General features: G+C 36.2%; 1 protein-coding gene across 5 annotated transcripts in view; it reads left to right on the forward strand.

The window, feature by feature from the left end:
• The window catches only part of ANKRD17 (ankyrin repeat domain 17), a 123,532-nt gene that overhangs the window by 54,618 nt on the left and 44,891 nt on the right, over window positions 1-24,023 (forward strand). For 2 of the 5 annotated variants that reach the window (XM_045284276.1, XM_045284273.1), the window contains exons 9-22: window positions 746-937; window positions 1,277-1,386; window positions 3,455-3,542; window positions 5,583-5,710; window positions 6,222-6,365; window positions 6,582-6,684; window positions 8,122-8,880; window positions 13,010-13,155; window positions 17,256-17,367; window positions 17,499-17,644; window positions 18,256-18,398; window positions 18,886-19,099; window positions 19,997-20,172; window positions 20,953-21,115. In XM_045284276.1, coding sequence (XP_045140211.1) covers window positions 746-937; window positions 1,277-1,386; window positions 3,455-3,542; window positions 5,583-5,710; window positions 6,222-6,365; window positions 6,582-6,684; window positions 8,122-8,880; window positions 13,010-13,155; window positions 17,256-17,367; window positions 17,499-17,644; window positions 18,256-18,398; window positions 18,886-19,099; window positions 19,997-20,172; window positions 20,953-21,115 — 2,624 coding nt within the window. Of the gene's footprint in view, window positions 1-745; window positions 938-1,276; window positions 1,387-3,454; window positions 3,543-5,582; window positions 5,711-6,221; window positions 6,366-6,581; window positions 6,685-8,121; window positions 8,881-13,006; window positions 13,156-17,255; window positions 17,368-17,498; window positions 17,645-18,255; window positions 18,399-18,885; window positions 19,100-19,996; window positions 20,173-20,952; window positions 21,116-24,023 lie in introns of all 5 variants that reach the window. The other 3 variants (XM_045284272.1, XM_045284274.1, XM_045284275.1) reach the window with 3 other exon arrangements.

The raw sequence follows: 24,023 nt of genomic DNA on the forward strand, positions 1-24,023 counted from the left end.
CCAGTATGTAATCACTATATCTCCAGTGCTCTATTATTAAAATATTAGGCAAGTTAATTACCCTGAACTTTATTAAATAGGTTTAAAACAGAAAATGTCAATCCTCTAAATAATATATAACGTGTTTTGAATATTACTGGGCACTTCGTAAAAGCTCATTAAATGTTATTTTCATAATATGTCATCATCATCAATCTATTGTAATTTTGAAATTCTTAAAATGAGAGGCTGTAGTATATTTTTCTAAGTCTTCGTATTACTTGATATGTACTTTCTGGCTTCAGTTTCTCAAGTTCAGCTGGGTTAAACCCAGCTATGTACACCAATTCTGTAATAAGTCATTGGTATTATTAATAGTAGTTACATGTGGATTGATAACTGCAGGATCAGCAGTTCCAAACACCTGCTGCTCCACAGGAAAGAGATGAAGCTTCTCCTACTGTAAGAAGGTACAGTCTCGGAGACCCATAGGGGCATTTCTATCCTGCTCTATAGGGTGGCTATATGAGTTAGGATTGACTCAATGGCAGTGAGTTTGTGGGTTGGGTATTTTGAGTGTGGTTTTATTCATTTATTTACCTAGCTATTTATTTATTTATGTTACCAGTAGTAGGAGATACATTCTGATTTAGTGTAATAATGCAAACTTCATTTTTCAGATATAGTTTATTAGGAAACAATCATGTTTGCTTATCTCTGGAATAAGTAAATTGCTTTTGTTAACTAATTAGAATCTTTATTTTAGGAGCCAATATCAATGCACAGACTGAAGAAACTCAAGAAACTGCCTTGACTCTGGCCTGCTGTGGAGGCTTTCTGGAAGTAGCAGACTTTCTTATTAAGGCAGGAGCTGATATAGAACTAGGCTGTTCTACCCCTTTAATGGAAGCTGCTCAGGAGGGTCATTTGGAGTTAGTTAAATACTTATTAACTGCAGGTAGGCTTTTTTTTAATGTTTTGCATATTTTTTACACGATTCATTTAAGTGAAAATGGTTTAGTGAAATTTTTTCCTGATATTTTGATTCACTTGAATGTGTTAAGGAAAAAAATATAGTGTATTCCTAATAAGTGATTTGCATCGTAACTGTTAGAAATAACTGGAGCTTTGATCGGTGTCTCCCTCTGTTTTCCCTTTCTTTTATGAATAAAAAATGCAGACAACTCTATTTAAAGAAACAGCTATTTTAATAAAACGCGGATATAGGGTTGTTGGTGCCCATATTTATGTTTGTTTTTTTTTTGTAACGTCTGCATTGTTGTTGACACTGTCACAGGAGCTAATGTGCACGCAACCACAGCGACAGGGGATACAGCACTAACATATGCCTGTGAAAATGGTCATACCGATGTGGCTGATGTCTTGCTTCAGGCAGGAGCAGATCTGGTAAGCTAGGTCACTTTTCAAACCCTAGTCTTTCAAAATAAGACAGTTGATAAAACAGTATGGAAAGTATGTATAAAAGGTATTTATTTACTTCTCATTTTGTGTGGGCCTTTATATTATCCTTTCCATGGCCTGCTCTGTCTTGCCTTAATCCAGCGCCTTAGACCACTTGGCCACACTACCACACAAACTGTCTTTCCTTTAGTGAGTAGGATTGTCCAGTCTACTTCAAAGACACAGGATGAACATTGGGGCTTATTGTGAAAAAGTTTAATGAAAGCTGCTCTGGTGAGCAAAAGACCTTCCAACACGGTACCCATTTTCCACCTTCAAACACGGTACCCATTTATTCTTAAGGATAGCCAGGGCTGTCCTAAGAGAATCTTACCAGCCACCATGCAAACCTGAAATAGGCCCTCTAGGCTCTCTCTATTGCCAGGACTCTTACAGAGGCACCTGCCCAGAGTATCTAGAGGATGCCAGACTTGCTGTGTTGACATAGTAAAAATTGGAGGGCATGGAATTCTTCAGAGAAGGCTTAAAGAGATGCGTATAGACCTAGAAGGAAGATAGGATGAGAATGGAGAGTTTTACATTTTCATACTTGTCTTTAATTATAGTTTCTGGAGCAATGATGTCTAGTTTACTCTCGTGTTTCTCTATCCTGTTCAGTTAAGAGAACTCTATGTAGCAGTTATTCTTTGTCATGTGGTGTTGCTGTGAGTCAGCATTGGCTCAACAACACCCAACAGCAGCATAGGTTCATGGGCTCAGATTCTGAAATTAAAAAGCGGGTGTGAACTCTAGAAATTCATAGTTTTATGGCAAAAAGTCATATACAGTTAGAAACAGGCTCCTTTAGGAACTCGTTCTCTTGATGCACTTTTGTCCTTTTGAATTGACAACTAAAATTCTCCATTGAATTGATTCTCACGTAAAGAAAGCCTATGAGACAGCGTAAAACTGCCCTTGTGGGTTTCCAAGGTCATATATCTTTACAGGAGCAGACAGCTTCATCTGCAGTGACAGGTGAGTTCAAACGGCTGTCCTTGTGGTTCGCAGCTCAGTACATAGCCCATGATGCAGCCGGGTGTCTTATAAATTAAACAGAGTTACATTGCTGAGGTCCCCTTTAGCTCTGCATGCGTTCAGTCCCAGTGTCGGTGGGTTTGAATAGGAAGCACAGTGAACTCATAGGACAGAATTGAAATGCCCCATGGGGTATTTAGTCTTTACTGAAGCTGCCACATTTTTTCCTGGATTCCAACTGCTGACCATTTAGCTAGCAGCAAGCATTTAACCACTAACTATTCTTACATTTGTATAAGTTATATTTGACTTTGTCTTTGTCTCTCCCTTGTTAGGCTCTGAGCGTCTTTAATTAGGGAAGCATGTGTAGATCATTTACCTCAATGACCGTGAAATATGCAGCAACAAAGTCTTTAATGTTTGCTTATTCATAGTTAAATCCCTGTTTGGATTAAGTAAAAAAATTAAAATTTCATCAAATATGAATGCTTAAAAATAGAAGTATACAATGCATTACTTAAGATACTGTTCTCATATCTGTTCTGTTCTAAGATCTTAAAATTTGTCCAATATTGTTGTCAGGAACCCAACAACTTTAGGAATTCTGTAGATTCTCTATCCCTTTGAGATTCAGAAAACTAGTCGCATCTTAAAATAGATTTTTTAGTAATCATAATGCCATGTTATATTCATATTAAACCTAGCAGGGAAATGATCTGCTTGCAGAAATTCATACACGTAGGATTCAAATTAGTGAAAGGAAAAGAATGTGAAGTAAATGAGGATGATGGTAATAATACTGGTATTATTATATGAGGGTGTTGTGGTTGCATCAATATAACCACCAGTTAAAGGTTTTTTTCCTAGCACATGTTTTTAAATCTAAAAGTGTATTTTTTGATTTGCTTTACAGTTGATATGTAATATACATAGATTTAGAACTTGAACCAGTAATTTTCCTTTTTTTTCTCTCTTACAATAAAAAAATAATTATTCATCAGTAAATATATATCAGTTAAGGCTATATTTGTTTATACAGGAACATGAATCTGAGGGTGGAAGAACTCCTTTAATGAAAGCTGCAAGAGCTGGTCATGTTTGTACTGTTCAATTCTTAATTAGCAAAGGTACGTTTATTTAAAGCATTCGTTTGTTCCCAAACATGTACTATGCCCTGCCTGTAGACATTTAGAGATTTAGGGATGAGGAATGTGCTTTGGGTAGGGTGTTGTTGATGAAGCAATGCCACAGTGCTTAGTGCACAGAAGTATCACACTGTAGCAGCACACTTGATGAGTACGTCTATAGAGAAAAATTCCTGATTAAACTCAAAGAGCTAGGTAATTTAAAGTCTGTTTTGTTGATATAATGTATTTTGAAACCTGGCTATTTATGGTATTTCTGCCACTCAGTACTGTGGAATAAGTCAACTTTATATTTTCTTGAGCCTAAGTTTTCTTCTTTGTAAAATACAAGAAATATTTATACACACAGACCAAAAAAATTAACAAAATGCTTGGAGATTTGTTATTTTTTGTCTTGTTTTTACAAAGTAATTTTATTGGGAGCTATTTACAGACATATTATTTTTGCTTCCACAAACAGTTTCAAAACATTTTCTTCCATCTTGAATTCCTTGATATCAGCTCTCTTTACCACCCCACCTGCCTCTTCTTCCAAACCCAACCACTCCATCCCACCCCAAGGAACCTTTATTCTACTTGTCTGTATAGTTGCATCAGTCCTGGGTTTCATTTACCTAAAAGCATACCAAAAATACAAGAGGGATACCCACAATCAAAAAATACACCAAGAGATAAATCCCAATATGGGAAAAGGAAAAAAAAGGTCCTTAATGGAGACATTAAAATATGTATTAACCTAACCTGTGGTCATTGAGTCAATTCCTGACTCAGTGATCTAATATAGAATACATATGTATTTCCTTCACACGTTTCTTCACTGCATACAGATATGCATGTCAGTTTAAATAAATTTTTTTCATTCTTGGTTCAGCGTATTCTTAAATATAGATTAAATTCATTTGGAGTCAATAATTTTTTTAATTTAATGTTGAATTTTTTTGTTGTTGTTGTTAATGTTGAATTTTTACAAAGAAAATTAAACAAAAACCAAAGTCACTGCTATTGGCTAATACTGACTTGTAGCGATTCTGTAGGACAGGATAGAACTGCCCCTCTGGATTTCTAACAGCTTTACAGGATTAGAAAGCCTCTTCTTTATCGCGAGGAGTGTCTTGTGTTTTCAAACTTCTGAATCTGGCATTAACAGCCCAACTTGTAACCACTATGCTACACTGGCTGTTCTCAGTTGTTAATAGATAAAATGAAATGTCATACATAACTCAGTGATCAACTTCAGACGATTTAAACACTTGCTATGCGTATTTATAACTTAGTATTCTCTAGAGTGGACTTATTTACATAATCACCATCTCTTTTCTTTCTTGGTTTGTTTTAATAGATTTGATTCTTGTTTTTATTTTACTTCCATTTTTCACAATGCCTAGCAAAGGGAAATAAATATAAATTGATTCTCAGGTATTTCTTAAAGAGTGCTCGTACTGCTCTTCTATTTCATTTGAAGTCTAAAATGCTTAGCTCATCATATATGGGAGTGTGAATTATATTCACAATTTTGTCTGCCCAGAAAATGTAGATAAATTTCACATTCTACTCTTTTAAATAAAAGATTATAGCCAGAACAAAACACCACCACCACCCCTTTTATTACTGATAACCAAAAAACAAACCCAGTTTTTGATTCTGACTCATAGCGGCCATAGAGTAGAATTGATCCTTTTGGGTTTCCAGACTAAAATGTTTTACACAAGCAGACAGCCTAATTTTCCTCCTGTGGAGTGCCTAGAGAATTTGAGCCAGCAACCTGTTGGTTAGTAGGCAATACACCACCACAGCTTCTTATCTTATACCTACTGAAATGTATACGGATGGTATTATGACTTCTCTGGCATTTGCTTTAGAGTAATTTAATGTGACAAGAGTTGCGAAACGAGATTAACTGCGAGTTTATAACTGTTCAAGTTGGATAATAGGACTTAATTCTTCTGTCTCAATATTTAATCATAATTCCAGGTGGGGAAACAAAAGATACTAACAAGATTCCCCCTTCCTTTCTTATTTCAGGAGCCAATGTGAATAGAACCACAGCTAACAACGACCATACTGTGCTGTCCCTGGCTTGTGCGGGGGGTCATCTTGCAGTGGTGGAACTACTTTTGGCTCACGGGGCAGATCCTACTCACCGTTTAAAAGTATGTAACTTGCATATTTCAGGAACCATTCTGCATTTTCCAAATTGTAAAGTAATACCTATATGTCCCATTTATAGTACCATCTTAAATGTAGTTTTGATTTTTTTCTGTTTGGTTAGAATAAGTATTTCATACAGTCCATAATTTCAGTGTATTTCAGGAACCATTCTGCATTTTCCAAATTGTAAAGTAATACCTATATGTCCCATTTATAGTACCATCTTAAATGTAGTTTTGATTTTTTTCTGTTTGGTTAGAATAAGTATTTCATACAGTCCATAATTTCAGTGTATTTCAGGAACCATTCTGCATTTTCCAAATTGTAAAGTAATACCTATATGTCCCATTTATAGTACCATCTTAAATGTAGTTTTGATTTTTTCTGTTTGGTTAGAATAAGTATTTCATACGGTCCATAATTTCAGTGTATCTGGTTGTTTGCTTTATCTTCTTCAGGATTCCGTGAACTAATAATATATTCCATTTTCTCCTGTTCCATATCCACTTTTAGGATGGCTCAACTATGCTGATAGAAGCAGCAAAAGGTGGCCACACGAGTGTAGTTTGCTATCTTTTGGACTACCCTAACAACTTACTTTCTGCCCCTCCACCGGATGTCACTCAGTTAACACCCCCTTCCCATGATTTAAATAGGGTAAGATTCCAAACAAAAGCTTATTTCTTCTTTACTCCTTGTTTATGCATAGGTATACCTTAAACTAGAGTGATCATTTTTTGTTGTAGCTTGCTGTCTTTTATAGAAATGATTATTTGCTATGGTTGATGAGCACATTAATATTCGTATGTTAAATATTTATAATTAATTCATTAAAGCTCATGAAATAAAATCAATTAGTGTTATTTGTCTTAGGCTCCTCGTGTACCGGTTCAAGCACTGCCCATGGTTGTCCCACCTCAGGAGCCTGACAAACCACCTGCCAATGTTGCTACTACGCTTCCCATCAGGAATAAAGGTCAGTTACACTTCTAAAGACTATGGTTTACATGTTCAGTTGAAACTGATAAGGTTGCCAAAACCTAGCCATTCTAAATTATTTTTTTCATAAAATATGAAATTTATTAAGTTGACATAAATTTTTGCATATTTTTGCAAGAGAACTTAAAGTTGGTATGTTTATAATAAAGATTAAATAGTTAGATGCTCATCTATGAAGCGGTTCTGATTCTTCATGATTACCACTAGTAACTACTAAGGTCTGCACATTATTTTTCTAAATTATTTTCTCACATGTCAATATTGTGTAAGGCATAACATTAATAACTTGGATCAAATACTAAAATATATTTTAGAATAACTGGTTTAATGCAGATTTTATATCTGGGATCTCTTAACCAATGATTCAAAGTTACTTCAGTTATGCTTGTTTGTTCCCTAGAAGTTTGGGGTCCATATTTGATTTGTGAATTTTCTACCATGCATGTTATAAATTTTGTCCCCAAACTTTACAACAACCAGTTCGAATCAGGTATTTTTGGTTTTGTTTTGATTTTCTTTTTGAAAGTTTTATCTGAAGATCCATTGTGGTTTTAATTTTTTTTAGTTTTGGGCTATCTATATTGTTTTACAAACAAGAATACTAAGTATTTTCATCAGCCATTTTCAGTAATCACCACTACTAGTCATGAACCTTGGCACCTTTTTCAGTTGGCATAGAAAACAACTGATTGTTATGCCTGTAGCCAGATTAGTTTATTCACCCGGTTGTTAGAAGATATAATGGATGGCGTAGTCCAGCATCTTTTCTTCCAATGAAACCAAATCCCAATTCTCTGCAGTCTAGGTAACTGTGTGAAGGTGTGAATTTACATCTTGCCTTTATGAGTCTTAAATATGATAGGCCCCAGCAAAGACCTATATTTAGTTGGGTTTTAATTAGTTGGATTTTAATTTCTTGGTACTTCTCAGTGGTGTGGGGTACTCTTGGTGTATGTTTGTTAAAAAGGCACAAGCTATTAAATGTGGAAAAACCTTGATTTAGATGTCTAAATAATCCCTTCATCTTAATAATTTACATTATTTTTCTGTTCTTTTGAGTTTCTACACCTTTATGACCAGATGAAGTATCTACACATAGCACCAAATTTTGCTTTTATTGTACCACTTAGATAATCACAAGCCTGCCTTCCTCTGTTGTCTAATTTTAGCCTTGTGATAGTTTTAAAATTCTAAAACTTCTTTCCATAGCTTACTCTATGCACATAAAATCCCTACATTTTATATTTATGATAAAGAAGGTGGATTTGCTTTTATTTCCTTAGTATAGTGCATTTCCACCTTCTCTGGATTTGCTAACTTGGTGCATAACTGTTGGCACTAAACCTCCCAACAGTAACTCTGTAATGAGGATGCCATTCACGTGCACTTCTGAGGGGGTTTCTTTTTTACACAGCTGCTTCTAAACAAAAGTCCAGCAGCCATTTGCCAGCAAACAGCCAGGATGTACAGGGTTACATCACCAATCAGTCTCCAGAGAGCATTGTAGAAGAGGCTCAGGGAAAGTTAACAGAACTGGAGCAGAGGATCAAAGAAGCCATAGAAAAGAACGCGCAGCTGCAGTCCTTGGAACTGGCACATGCTGACCAACTTACCAAGGAGAAGATCGAGGAGCTGAACAAAACGAGGGAGGAGCAAATTCAGAAGAAACAAAAGATCTTGGAGGAACTACAGAAAGTAGAAAGAGAATTACAACTGAAAACTCAGCAGCAGCTAAAAAAGCAGTATCTAGAGGTTAAAGCTCAAAGAATCCAACTTCAGCAGCAGCAGCAGCAGCAGCAATCTTGCCAACACCTGGGACTACTGACTCCTGTTGGAGTTGGAGAGCAGCTTTCCGAGGGAGACTATGCACGCTTACATCAAGTGGAACCCATTTTACTTAAAGATGAACCTCAGCAGACTGCTGCTCAGATGGGTTTTGCACCAATCCAGCCTCTGGCGATGCCTCAAGCTTTGCCCCTGGCTGCAGGTCCCCTGCCTCCAGGGTCCATCGCAAATCTTACAGAACTGCAAGGAGTGATAGTTGGACAGCCAGTACTGGGCCAAGCACAGTTGGCAGGGCTTGGGCAAGGAATTCTGACAGAAACACAACAAGGGTTAATGGTAGCCAGCCCTGCTCAGACCCTCAATGACACGCTGGATGACATCATGGCAGGTGGGTTTATATTGTTATGAGCAGGTATCAAATATGATTTGCTTAAGGCGAATAAGAGTGTGCCACAATTTTTTGCCATTACCCAACTTGAGAACTACTTTTGGACTCTTGATATATTGTATATCTTAGAAATAGTAATTTATTCTCAGAAGTTCTCAGATGGACACAGGTCACATTAAAGATAATAAGCTTTCTGGCATAGCTGGGTAGGCTGGGTATCAGGTTTTTTAGAAGTTGGATTGGTTTTTGTTTTTTCCCTTTTATGGTCAGAATACTAAGAATGAATTTTGGCCTTTTAGCTTGTGTGTTTACACCAGTATTCTAGGAAACTGATAAAAGTTGAAGTTCAAAACTGGTAGGATGCATCAGGAAATTTATGAACAGAAATAACTTTATTTTAATGGTTCAGGCTTCAAACTATGAATATTAAAAAAAGAAAAAACAAACACCTTTACAACAGTAATATAGGAACAACCCAAATAGGGTTTGAATTACTGTGCTATCACTGTTCATGTCTAGTCTCTTAAAGCATTAAGGGAAGGCGTGATCCCCTGACAGTATTATAAAAGATATATTTTAAAATGTGTAGCTAGAGAAACTTTATTGAATTATGATTAGTTTCATCGACAAGAAGAACTATTTTGAAAGAGGGTTTTGATGCTTCTAGTGTTTTGGGACTTATCTTTTGTGAGTTCTGAACAAAGTAGAAGAATTGGAGTCATTGGGCTATAAGTCTTTAGGAAAGCCATAAAAAGGAGGATAGTTTGCTCTATTCAAAAAACAAAAAGAAAGAAAACTTCAAGGGAGGAAAGAAAGAAAACAAATAAATAGTATTATATTTTGACAGGTAAAAAGATAACCTAATTAGTTTTTCTAAAAATTAATTTTCCTCCTAAGTCTATGCTTATGCAAGAAAATAGAATTCATAATACTTATACAGCTACCTTGGTTTTCAGTTTTTTCCCATATAGTTTCTCTTCCCTTCATTATTTTTTCTTTTAACTAAGAGGTAGATTTACTTTTTCTGCTTTTTACAAATTTTAGTGGCATTGCATGTAATAATGAGAGTATAGACAAAACTTAATTCTCATCTTTTAAAAGAGTAAAACTAAAATGTGTAGTATTTAGTTATGTAGCTAGCATTTAGAAACTAAGGAACCAGCTTAGGAGATCTTACAGATGGCCTCACAATCCCACATTTGTCTTTTAATATCACTAAGAGTAACTGAATACATACCAAGAGGTAAATGGAATGAATAGAAGGTATAGTGACTAAATTGGAAAGAGTGTTAACAATTAATAATGGTAAATCTGTGAAGATTCTACGAATTTTTAAATTACTGCTAATTACTAATGGAGGTTATGGCAATTTTGAAATTCAATGGAAAAAGTCATGAAAACCGAAGAATAGTAGTCATAAAGTCCAAATTTGAAATTAATCTAGACCAGGGTTTTCAGCCTTCTCAGTGCCACGGCCCTTTCATACAGTTCCTCATGTTGTGGTGACCCCCCACCATAAAATTATTTCCATTGCTACTTCATAACTGTCATTTTGCTGCTGTTTTGAATCCGGCGACTCCTATGAAAGGATCGGTCCACCCCCAAAGGGGTCACGACCCATCGGTTGAGAACTGCTGATATAAGTTATAATGTTGCCCTTTTTATTATGCAAATCAAAGCACTAAAGATTGTATAGTTATTCAATTTAATGAATAGTAGACATTCAATATTTGATAGACTATCAAAGTTTACCTGATGTGTGTGAGCAAAGCTACCAACAATGATTGTACAATTTTTATACTGATTATAATTATAAGAGGATTCAAAGTAGCTTTTCTATTGATGCCTAAGAACAAAAACAGTAAAATCCTACATATTTGTGTTCCAAGTGTTCACATTCAAAACAATTTAAGAAATTCTTTATCATATTCATTCATATCGGAAAGGAGGAAAAGGGCAAGAAGGAAGAACTGTGTAAAAGCATCCAGGTACCGACTTGCAGCCTCTCCCTCTCACCGTGCATGTGCACATGCACAACATACACTTATTTCTAAGACTTTATGCTAGAAAAGTCAGTGGTAGTGCTTGCTCTTCAGTTCACTAGTAGCCTTCTTCGTTGCCTCCTTTGGAGTTCTTAAGTAGTCACACCTGTTAAACACATATACTTCCTTCCCTCCCTTCCGTTATACTTTATTCCTTGACCCCAGTTGTTAGCTTGCTCTTTTAATATTAGTATTTGGCTGGCCAAAATCTTCTGCCCTTCCTATTCCTTATACTTCTTAAAGCAAAATCAATTCACTGTTTAACTAGTCTTAACACCTTGCTTTTCTTAAGGTCTCAAGTTCCCGTTTTTTTGACCCTGATGTTAAACCTTTTCTGAGCACTTGTTCTCCCTCTCTAAATATCTACCCTAAAATGACAACCTCCTGTAAAGATGCTTCTCGAGGAATCTACATATTTTTGTTTTTCCTGGAAGCTGTAGAGAATGTATGAGTGTCAGATACAGTTATTTCCTAGGGTACCCCAAAGGGAAAGAGGGATTGATTTTTGTTATCAGAATTTTAAAAGTCTCTAGTATAAAAATGCTGTAAAAGAAATGACCCCGACTGAGATGTAGAAAGTAGCTTAGTCATGAAATAAACAGTGCTTTGGACCTCCTGTTTCATTCAGCTGCTTTTTGTTGTTAGCATTTGCACTGGTACAAACCAATCAGGAGAATCTGGAGTCTAATTTTAAGGGCTATAGATGCGATGTGAATATCTTGATTGTTAACATACAAAGCTGTGGACTAACAATATCAAAGCCACTGAATTGTCATTTCAGTGTATTAGTACATGCCCTTTTCTAGAGGTTTGGATCCCTAAGAGTTCAGTGTTTTTGTTTCTTCATTTTCCCTTTGACTTTCAATTAGACTTACAAATGTTTTAATTATAGAATGTTGCTCTAATGGATACAGTGTGTGTGTGTGCCTGAACCAAGGATTTCATGTAAAAGCGGTTTCCTAATTTGGCAATCATGTTTATAATTGTTATAAGAAGATCAATTGCAGTTTTGTTCTTGGCAGGATCATAACCTTTTTTGCTGATATGCTGGTTTCAGATCCAGTTGTGAATCATGATGGTTTTCTGTCTGATATAGCTTATAACTTTATTTGTAGCACACTTCCACATTACTGTGGATCATTGAAGACTAATAGCCATACTTTATTTACTAGTATAACATGCTTAAAGGAAAGGAAGTATTAGAAATGACATTCACATGATCAGTCTCAACTCTAGAAGTGAGTTGATGAGGGAACAGTAATGTTCCCTCGACTGAATCTATTGTCTGCCCCACCTTTGGAATCTTCATTCAAGTACTGACCCATTGAAGCTCCTTCTTAAGTTGCATATGTTGTTGAAAATAGTGTAACATGGCAATATTTTACAAAGAAGGACTAACAGTAATCTATATTCTAAAGATGATTGTGTGAAATACATTTAAATCCACACTGATTTTTAAATTTTGTCTGGGGAAATTAATGTGACTGCTTGATTGATTGCTGGGCATTTACCCACTATAGACTAATCTTTCATGTGAGAACCTACATTTCTGTGACAGGATCGAATCTTTATGTTTGGATAAGCTTCCATACTGAGAGCTGTGATACAGAATTTTTCTTCAGATCTACAGTTAATCATACAGTAGAAGGTGCCCTTCCAAACATTAATAGTTAAAGTACAAAAAGTGTGAAAGTGGCAAGTAAAAGTACATTTTTCTTTTCTGAAATTAACTGTTATACCTTTCATGCTTTTCATAGTTAGAAGGTATAATTGATAACTTTGCATATTTAATTTTAGTATATGAGTATCTATGTTTTCTATTTTGCAGCAAGGTTCTTTTGACTACATGTTATTAAGGGGATTTTTTTTGAGCCCCCAGGAAATTATTATTTAGAAGATGGGCTACACTCAATATTTTGGATTGCTGTCCAAGATGAGAAATAACTAGGAAGTTGAATGATTAGTTCTATGGTAATCTCCTTGTAGAGATTCTGTGTTAAAAATCTTTAAATCTTTTCTAATGAATTCTTATTGTGACCTAACCATGGTTCATCCGTATTAAGTGCAGTTATTTTATTCAACAGCAGTCAGTGGAAGAACATCTGCAATGCCAAACACTCCTACCCACAGTACTGCGGCTTCCATTTCCCAGCCTCAGACTCCAGCTCCCAGTCCTATCATCTCTCCTTCAGCCATGCTCCCTATCTACCCCGCCATTGATATTGATGCACAGGTAAGCCCCACACTCAGGAGAGATGGTTCTTACCTGGACTGATACCATCGTAAAGTAATGCTGACACTCTGACTTAAAGCATCTACAATGACCTTTTCTACAGCAGTTATGGTAGCTATAAATAAAAATCCACATTAAAAGGAAATAAAACACCAAATTCACGTTAGTGCTGACAAGTACGTCACAGAGATCTTGTTTCCAGCGGTCATCATATAATTTTTTTAAAGCTTTTTTAATTTCCGAGAAAGCATCGAAACTAATTGACTTGAGGTTATTTTTGATAATCTTACACCAGAAGACGTGCTTTAAATACATATTTATTTTCTTTGAAATTCTTATCTTGCTGACCGAAGTATATGACTCCACGCTCTGTATCTGTAGAATTTATTTGCCAAAGTCCTCCAAGGGGATGAAAGGCAAATTTTATCTCCAGATTATCTGAATATAAGACAGCTTTTAAGATTTGGAAAGCTTGAGAGGTATTACCGTAATTAAATTAAAAAATAATCATATTTACTGAAATCTTAGAATAAGAGTAAAATTAAAGTGAATAGTTTACTTTCTGAAAGAACTGCCTTAGGAGGCCTAATGTAGAACAGGTATACAACCTTAATTTATAACCAAGGGACAGTACATTATAAAGCTTTTTCTTTTGTAAATGATCAGGTCCTCATAAACAACAGTCTTTGGAAAAATGAGGGTGTGTGTTGTATGGACCATTTAGGGCATGTTCTCTTAACCTATGAAATAAACTCTTATTATTGTTTCTTGTGGAAAAGAAATTGATTTCTGTCCTTAAGTATGTTATGGTATATATGCTAACATATTCTTTGGAGCATTTATACATATGGAACCTATAGTTGGAACCTAAGTTTGTCCCGCACAGTTATCAGTAAGCTCCTGGTGAATGGGGACTGTTTTCACCCATTCAGTCTCCCGTAGAGTAACTGGTAGAATTCCTGAGTAGTGCAGTCGGTTAATGCCCTTGGCTGCCAGCTGCCAACTGGTTTGAATCTATCTAGAAATAACTAAGAAGAAAAGCCTTGGCAATTTACTTCTGAAAAATACACCACTGAAAATCGTACAGAACATAGTTCTCCCCTGACGCTCACCAGGTGGCTGTGTTTCAGAATTGACTGATGGTATTTGGTACTGATACTGCTAGAATACCTGGCAGAGTGCATCAAATTTAAAGGTGCTTATTAAATGTTTATTGAATCGATGTTCTATAATGTAAAGGGAAACAAAACCTTATATAATAGTTTCCCAATCCTCTAAGATGGTCCATACTCATCTTTTGCAAAAATTTTTTTTCATTTTTTCATTTAAAGTTAGCACAGCTTTGTCGAATTATTCTCTTTAGTAAAGATACTTTTATTGGGGGCCCTTATAACAATCCATACATCAATTGTATCAAGCACATTTGTGCATAGGGCATCCTTATTTTCTAAACATTTACTTTCTATTTGAGCCCTGGTATCAGCACCTATTTCCCCCAACCTTGCCCCCCTCATGACCTTCTTTTGGGTCTTAAAGGAAGTTTAGAATGATAGGAAACTGCATCACAACCTTTTTGCTGATAAAGAAATACACGAGTACAGAAACAACCTAGGGCAGATGCATCGAACATTCTGCTGAATCCCTGCAGGGATAGTGACGTGTGGGGAGAGCAAGGGTTTGTAATCAAGAAAACCCTTGTCTGTGTGTTTAAGCCCATCCTACTAGTTCGTAGTTGCGTGGTCCTTGGAAAGTTACGTCTGAACTGCTGTCTTCTTTTCTCTGAAATCAGGCAGTGATCCCTTTACAAATCTGAAAAGAAGTTCAAATACCATGGAAGCAGTCAGCGCTGTCACTCATTTAAGTATCGCGTCCTTCTCCATTGTTGTAGTTGGTGCATCGCCCCCTTGTGTGCATCCCTGATACCTGCAGTCAGGAGCTGTGCTCTCTGGCAGCCTCTTCTGCAGAGCAGCTTTTGTGTCTCCCTTCATCACCGACGAGTAGGCTTTTTCTTATTTCTTGACTCTTGAGTCTTCTTTTTGTCTCTTGTTAACACATTTTTTAATAATGGGGATTAGTTGGGTTAGCATTACTGGCATTCAGAAATGTGCCATTCTCTTTATGTATATCACATAATACAATAATAATTATTAGTAAATAGTATCATAGTATATATGTAGAGGAAACATACAGCAAGCACAGAAAACTATTTTACAAATGTAGTATACTAACATTCTCTAAACCTATTATGCGTAGTTATTGTCATTCTGCGGTAATTGTCATTCATTTCTTTGGCAGAGCATCATGTGTAGGTGGAATAAGATACGTTCCTTATCTCATACTAACTTATAGTCCTCTGCAGGTGATATACACCCAAACATTATAGCACAAAGCAGAGTGCCATTGTAGTAGTGATTCATGCGTGAAAGGGAGGGCAGAAAAGGTTTCAAACAATTTAAAAAATTGCCTTCCCTTTATCATTAAAGGTAATTTTACATTTTCTAAAAGCTACAGTAAGTTAAAAAAATACAGAGAAATAAGTAGAGTATGTGTTAAGAGAATATGTTAGTTAATATATCTGCGAAATTGTTTCAACGTGCAGTCAAAACACAAAGCTTACTCATGAGATATGTTTTTTTTTTTGAGTACTAAAGGTCTTCAAAATCCAGCGTGGATATACTTTTACAGTCTGGGTGAGCAAATCATCATCCTTTTGTTTTGCCCAGGACAGACCTCACTTTTACATCAAAGTTCGACATCCCTGGACGAAGAGATAGCCTGGTCCCAAGCAAATCTGGGATACTTTGTCTCCCTAATTAGCATATTTCAATTTGGGCTTCCTTAGAAATAGTAGGTCTGATTTGGGTGTATTAAGTATACAATTGGAAAAATAGATTGATGTAACACATTGTTACAGTCTTCCAATAACTGAATTGACATAGTGAAATTTAAATATAATTAATCATTCAGTTCCTAAGTCAGAATAGCTAAATTTCAAGTCGTCTCTCTGGACACACGTTTAGAAGACTAAAAGGATTCAGGTTAAATTAGTTTACTTACTATGTGAGAGCTTAATCTGCTCTTACCACTGTTAGATCTAGTACCAGTCATTATGAAAAGTCAGAAGTAAGTTTATTAACTGTGTTGCTAGTTGTCTAGCCTACTGTAGTATCTTAATTATAATTTAAATCAACTCTGTCTTTCAGAATTCATTGTCGGATATTCGAAGTATTTGTTCTAGAAGGCAGCAGTTGTGTTACTTGGGAAATAATTTAGTTTACACCCAGCTCTTGTGCTTGGCTAGATAGTTCAACAACATCTACTTTGGCCTTGCGATTGAGGCTTCTATGTAATGTCTGCAGTGGTAGAATGTTTTTCCATCTGACTAGTGGGCCTAGAATTATTTGGGCGTCTTAATGAGCTTTGGGTGCTGTTCAGCCTGGGTTTTTGCTTGCCCTCAAATAGTTTTTAGCACACATCAGCTAATCGTACTCGGCTGAAGACTTGAGACCTTCTCCAGAGTACTTTCTCTGCATCTCTCCTCTCCATATACCATCTTGACCCCTTGAAACTTTATCTTCTCAACTTAGTGACTGCAAGGCTGTTTGGGGACCCTGCCCATTTGCTACAACCTGGAAATGCTCCAGGAATTCAGTTTGGCTGATCATTTCTATTCTTAGGAATTGCTTTCACTGCCTGTTCGAGCACCATCATTTCATATGGTTTGGCCATTTTTTAGTTGTTTGCAGCGGGATGGTAAATTTGGTCTATGTTACTGCATTATAACTGGAAGTTGAAAGTGAACCCATGTTATTTCTCCTAATTATGCTGTCAAGCACATCATATGGCTGAAAAAGTAGCATTTCCCCCTATAATTATTTTTTTAAATTACCCATGGAGCTTATTTGTAGTCTATATATACATGTTTAAATAAATCATAGGTTGGCCACTAAGCTTTAAAATTAAAAAATCTGTTAGCCAACTTGTGATTCAAGTGTTTTATATATCAAAGTGTATTTAAGAATTTGGTATAAGTGCAGATAATGTAGTTTATATAACTATTTTAAATTTCCTAATAAGCTAATCAAAATCATCTTTTGCAGACTGAGAGTAACCATGACACGGCACTAACCCTTGCCTGTGCTGGTGGCCATGAGGAATTGGTTCAAACACTGCTAGAGAGAGGAGCTAGTATTGAGCACCGAGACAAGAAAGGTAGACCTTAATTTTAACCTTTATCCAGAGATACTTTTATTGTGTGGACTACTACCTTTTAAGCCCTCTTCTGATATTCAGTATTCTTCCTTTTCTCAGCATGTAGTGAAAAGCTGATTATTTCTCTGCAGGTTTTACTCCACTCATTTTGGCTGCTACAGCCGGTCATGTTGGTGTTGTGGAGATATTGCTGGACAATGGTGCAGACATTGAGGCCCAGTCAGAAAGAACCAAGGACACTCCACTGTCCTTGGCTTGTTCTGGTGGAAGGCAGGAGGTAACCATTTCTCCTCGTATCATCATCTTTGTCATCTTGTTTAGCAAAGTTATGCTTTTTGAGTTAAAAGTGATTCTACTTATCAAAACAATGGATTTATTACATTTAGATTTATAAATTCAAAAGTATTGAAGCTACTCATTCAATAGAATTTTTTTTCAGCTTTTCTGTGTATTTAAAACTATATGCAAATACTGACGAATAAACTTATTTCTTAAATAAACATTTAGTTGTTGATTGCATTTAAATATGTATAGGTATAAATGAAAAAACTTTGTCCCACGATCTGTTTAAACACTATGTGGTAAATATAATATGTAAATAATAATTTCCAGAATTGGTCAGGACACTATATGAAGTCCTGAACATGGACTCCCATGGGCACACTATCCCATCTTCAATAGATGAGTAAATGAGTTTTATTTAACAAGTTGTATCTTCATTGACTTCTAGACTCCTTTTAGGAGAGACTAGTTTTGTACAGAGAGGGAAATAGCTTGTCCCTTCTTCTGTTACACAGTGTACAGGAATAAAAAGAAAACTGTACACACACCCCAAATTGTCTACCCGTAGGAAGAAGAAAACACATCATTTTCCTTTTCTCTTTGCAGGTCGTGGAGCTGCTCTTAGCTCGAGGGGCAAATAAAGAGCACAGGAATGTTTCTGATTACACACCTCTGAGCCTGGCTGCTTCTGGTGGCTATGTGAACATCATCAAGATATTACTGAATGCAGGAGCTGAGATTAACTCAAGGCAAGCTTAATCATTTAATTTAATTAGTGTATGAGTTAACAGTATTTGTACAGACCCTGTTTTGATGCTTTATTTAGGAAATGTCTTTGAAAAAGTTAGAATCCAAATTGTTGTATGCTTTTAAAGCTTAGTATTATTTAAATATTTTTAAAACCACATAGGATTTGGAAAGTGGATTTTTCTTATGGTAGTGATAGGGAAATGTAATCTTGTTCATAAGTGTATGTCAAAGGCAAGCAAATGTGTATGTTAGGATACAAAGTCCAGCCTACGTTGTGTGAAAAGCTATAGGTAGTAAAAGATTTCTTACGGACTGTTGATAATATTTCAGATAATTTAGACTGAGAAAAAGGTACTGATTTTAAACAATCAAGTAAAATAAAAATCTTAAATAGAATAATGTGTTACCCCCTTTTTTTCCCCTGGATCATTTAAAATGTGTATGTATTTTTGTTTTGTTTTGTTTTCCCCATACCTGTACTCTTAGAACTGGTAGCAAATTGGGCATTTCTCCACTGATGCTAGCAGCGATGAATGGGCACACTGCCGCTGTTAAGCTCCTGTTAGACATGGGCTCTGACATAAATGCTCAAATAGAAACCAATCGGAACACTGCCCTTACCTTAGCCTGCTTCCAAGGAAGAACTGAAGTGGTTAGTCTGCTGCTTGATAGAAAAGCAAATGTTGAACACAGAGCTAAGGTAAGAAAAAGTCTGAGATTTATACAAGGATTTAATTACTTTGATATTTAAGGCATAAAGTATGGTAACCATAATTAAAGTACTTTCTAGTAGCATTTACCTCCCACATATACTTGTACTTTTAATAAAATAATTCAGTATTTCATTCAAGCATTTACTGCGGAAAATATTTCAGTAATTTTTTTTCCTTATAGGCAGTCGTGACATTAGAACCTATTCTTTTGCCCAACCAACCAAACCTGCTGTTTTGGCCAACCAAGCCGACCCAGTTGTCTACGTTTATCCAGACTCATGATGGCCTATAGGACAGTAGAACTGCCCCATAGAGTTTCCAAAGCTGCCACTGCTACAGAAGCAGCTGCTTCAGCTTTCTTCTACGAAGATGGGCTGAAAATGTCAGCTTGTCCGTTATCAGTATTGATAGAGTGAGCCACCAGTTCTGTTTTCACTCCCCACAATTCTTATGGATTGAAACCAACTCGTTAGCAACAGGTTTCAGACATGAGGGTTATCAGGGGGAAAGTAGGAACTGTGATGAAAGGGAAGGGAAGGGAACACTTATTGAGTGCCTGTTTATGTGCCAAATGCTTGAATTTTATATAACAGTACCATTGAAAAAAGGTAGAATTAGCTAACCTACACTATAACTAAGCAAACCGTAACCCTATAACGCCTGAATTTTTAATTTCAGGGAAACATTTTTTGGTTTTTATTTTTACTTTCATAGTTCTCAATATATATTAATATATGCATTTAATTAAATGTTACGAAAGTGTCACGCTTGGCGTTATAGGGTTAATTAATCAGGTTGCTAATTGAGGATTGCTTCCTCAAGTTGTTAATGTTTTAACTTTTTCTAGTCTATTATGTGTTCTTTTTATTTCCCAATAAACTTAGACTGGCCTCACGCCACTAATGGAAGCTGCTTCTGGTGGATATGCAGAGGTGGGCCGAGTTCTTTTGGATAAAGGTGCTGATGTTAATGCCCCTCCGGTGCCCTCCTCAAGAGATACAGCTTTAACCATAGCAGCAGATAAAGGGCATTATAAATTCTGTGAGCTTCTGATTGGCAGGTATTTCGCTACCCTTCATCTATCTATGAACACAAATGTTATTTTCAGTGATTACCAATTTCTCTGGGCAGTTGTATTTCTATAAACTACAGGTGTGCTCTTTGAAACATTCTCTTGCTATTTTCTACCTGTGTACTATATTACATTGTCTGATCTATTTTTTAATGCAACTAAAAAACAATTCTTTTCTTGCTCTGTTATATGTATATATACATTTAAGTTACTATAATAAGAGGTCCAGCCATTGTTCTCACACTCAATTGTAAACATTAGGCAATAATTTGTGTCTTCGTTTTTTCTTTTCTTTTGGTATAGGTATCCGGCAAGGTCTAGGATTTTCTGCTTTCATTCTCTTAAGACATTGTCTACTTGTCTTTGGAAAATGATTCTTTGCTCTATTGGATTTATGAAACATTCTTAAAGATCTTGGATTCTGTTAACTTAAGCAGTAGCTGCTCTTAATTGCTGTTCACTATGAGACTTCTTATTTAACTTGTGGGCCTCGCAAGTTAATTGATGCGTTTCTAAGATACTGTTTATTTTACATATTGATTATGAGGTTACTTTTATTAAATAAAATTGCACATTTTCAGAGTCTTTGAAACTCAAATTATAGTAAATGGGCCATTATTTATTCAAATAATTCTGAAGGAGAAAAATTTAGCTTGGTACTTGAGTAATGCAAGTTTTCATTTGTATTGTGTATTTTGAGAAACTAGTAGTTGGTTTTACCTTTGTTCCAGTTAAGTCAGTGATGGTCTTTTTTCATTTCATGTTCAGGGGAGCTCACATTGATGTGCGGAACAAGAAGGGGAACACTCCATTGTGGCTGGCTGCAAATGGTGGACACTTAGATGTGGTTCAGTTACTGGTACAGGCAGGTGCTGATGTCGATGCAGCAGATAACCGCAAGATCACTCCTCTTATGGCAGCATTCAGAAAGGTAGCAGGTTTTCTTTGCCCTTTGATGTTTAACACTAGCCCCAGGAAGTACATAGTTTAGTGACAACTGCAGTTTCATTTTGAAACCTAACAGCTGTCAAGAAAGCAATAATAAAATACACCAAATTTTAACCTGGTGGCAGCTTTGAACACCACTGAACACTGACAATAGAGTAAAGCCAGACTCATAGGGCAGAGCAGAACTCTGCCAACAGGTGGCCAGGGCCATGGATCTCTATGGAACCCACTGCCTCATCTTTGTGCTGTGCAGCAGCAGTTGGTGGACCTCAAATATTGGCCACAAGGTTGGCAGGCTAATGCTTACATGATGTCCCATCAAGATGCCTCACAACATTGGAAAGTAGACACAAAAATCCCAGATAAAGATATATTTTAAATTAATCATTTTATTGGTCATATTAATCAAATTCATCATTTTATTTAATTAATCATTTTACAGCTCTTATAACAATCCATACGTCAATAGTATCAAACACATTTGTGCATATGTTGCCATCATTTTGTTTCTTCTTGAGCCCTTGGTATTAGCTCCTCTTTTTACCTTCCCTCCTCACCCTCCCAGCCTCATGAACCCTTGAAACATAAATTAATAAGATTTTCATATCTAACACTGACCACTGTCTCCCTTCACCCACGTTTTTGTTGTTCATCCCCCTCTAGGAGGTGGAAGGGTGAGGAAAGGTTATGTGTCCGTTCCTAATAAATCTTTAATGTTATACATATTGGGCATTAAAAAAACTTTTATAAATAGTCTTTTCAAAGTCTAGTTGTAGTGGTAACCTTTCAAAGAATGTAGATAAAGACTCGTGATAGGGGACGCCTGATTGATCCTTAGCCGGAACCTAGAACCTTGCCGGTTGCTGTGATTCTGAAGTTTCAGTTGGAACATACAGACTTAAGGACTGGTGGTGTACTTCATAAACTCTACAATCCATCAAGTGGGGCCATCTTGGGTTCTCATCTGCTTGCATGGCAGCTAATTGGACAATAGCAGCAATTGGAGAAAATAACTTGTATTTAAATAAAGGTTTTTTAAAATATAGGTTAAATACATTCCATTGAAATCATTTTATTATTGAGAAAAAGAATGGAAACTATTTTGAACTATTCAAAATTAGTATACTGCATTCAGAAGTAAAAAATATGAACCTAATGAAAATTAAGAATTTCGTTTTTCTTTCTCAGTTACATAGTTGTACAGACAGTGCATAAGTTATTTTATATAATAATTTGGTGAATTTCCTAAATAAAAATCTTATAATTAGGAAGACCAGATTATGTTCAGAGATCATAATTTGAGTGACACGGATGTTGTTGTTGTAAGGTGACATCGAGTCAGTTCCGACCCATTGTGACCCTACTACACACAACATGAAACACTGCCCGGTCCCATGCCATCCTTACAACTCCTGCTGTGCTTGAGCCCATTGTTACAGCCACTGTGTCAGTCCATCTCCTTGAGGGCCTTCTTCTTTTTCGCTGCCCCTCTACTTTACCAAACACAGTGGTGTCCTTCTCCAACTAATCTCTCCTGATAACATGTCCCAAGTTATTCGTTCAGATGAAGTGTCACCATCCTTGTCTCTCAGGGCCACACTTCTTGGACAGATCGGTTTGTCCTTTCAGCAGTCCACGATACTTTCAGTATTCTTTGCTAACACCACAATTCAAATGCATCAGTTCTTCTTCAGTTTACTTTATCCAGTACCTCACTTTGACAGATACTATGGTTTGGGTCAGGCGCACCCTAGTTAAACCTCAAAGTGACCTCCGTGCTTTCAGCACTGGAAACAGACTGTGTGCAGCAGATTGACTCGGTTCAGGACTTCTTTAGATCTCTCTCAATTGCTGTTTCCAGGAGCAATTGATTGTGCACCCAAGAAAGACAAAAATCTTCGACAACTCCAACCCTTTCTTCACGTACTGTGATATGTTACCTATTGGTCCAGTTGTGAATATGTTAGTCTTCCATCCCTCTATGTTCCAGATGGTTTTATTGTATTGAAACATTTAAATTTGTACATTACAAGAAATTGTCTTTACTCTTTCTCTTACTTTGGGTTTGGTTAGGCTGCCCAGACTTGGGAAACTGTTTGATTTTCTTTTCCCCTTAGCAATCAAACTTATTTCTCACCGGCTTTGTCATACAAGGTAGCATATTATTAGATCGGTTTTTCTTCCTAACCACTATTACTATGTGTTCTAGGCAAGAAAGTTTTCCTCACTCCCGGTATCTGAAATCACATGAAAATCACTTGGAATGCAATTCTAATTTGATTTTCAAACTCCTGTTATGAGTTCCTACTCTCTTCCTTGGTCCTCTGCTCCTAGATCCTGGAGAGCCAACGCTTTCTCAAAATGTAGTTTAAGATTTAGCTTATTTTCCCCCTGCCACACAAGCTCTTTCCATTTTGCTTTTAGTTTTCATGGAAATCACTATTCTATCTTTATTAATTGACTACTAAGAACAGTATCTGTCACAGTCTGGGTTTTTTCTCTTAACATTTTTTTTAATTTTTATTAAGTACCATGTGTAACTGCAATGACTGTGTGCAAGGGCTCCCTTTCTTCCAAATGCTTAATAGGGAAGACGAGATCTAAGACACAGACCCACAGCCAGATAATATTTACGTTAGATGAATAGTTTAAACCTATAATTGGATAAATTTTAGTAAAAATCTTCAAAAGAATAATGCAAGCAGTAAGCTATCGATTAAAATATGTTGTAATTGTTAGGTGCCAACAAGTTGATTCCACATGTGACAGTAGAACTGTCCTAGGTTTTTTTGTTTTTTTTTAATCGTTTTTTAGGGGCGCATACAACTCTTACCACAATCCATACATACATCAATTGTGTAAAGCACATTTCTACATTCATTGCCCTCATC

This window comes from Echinops telfairi, unplaced genomic scaffold (genome assembly GCF_000313985.2).
Source record: "Echinops telfairi isolate 266 unplaced genomic scaffold, ASM31398v2 ScPeMD7_7468;HRSCAF=8506_0, whole genome shotgun sequence".
NCBI lineage: Eukaryota > Metazoa > Chordata > Mammalia > Afrosoricida > Tenrecidae > Echinops > Echinops telfairi.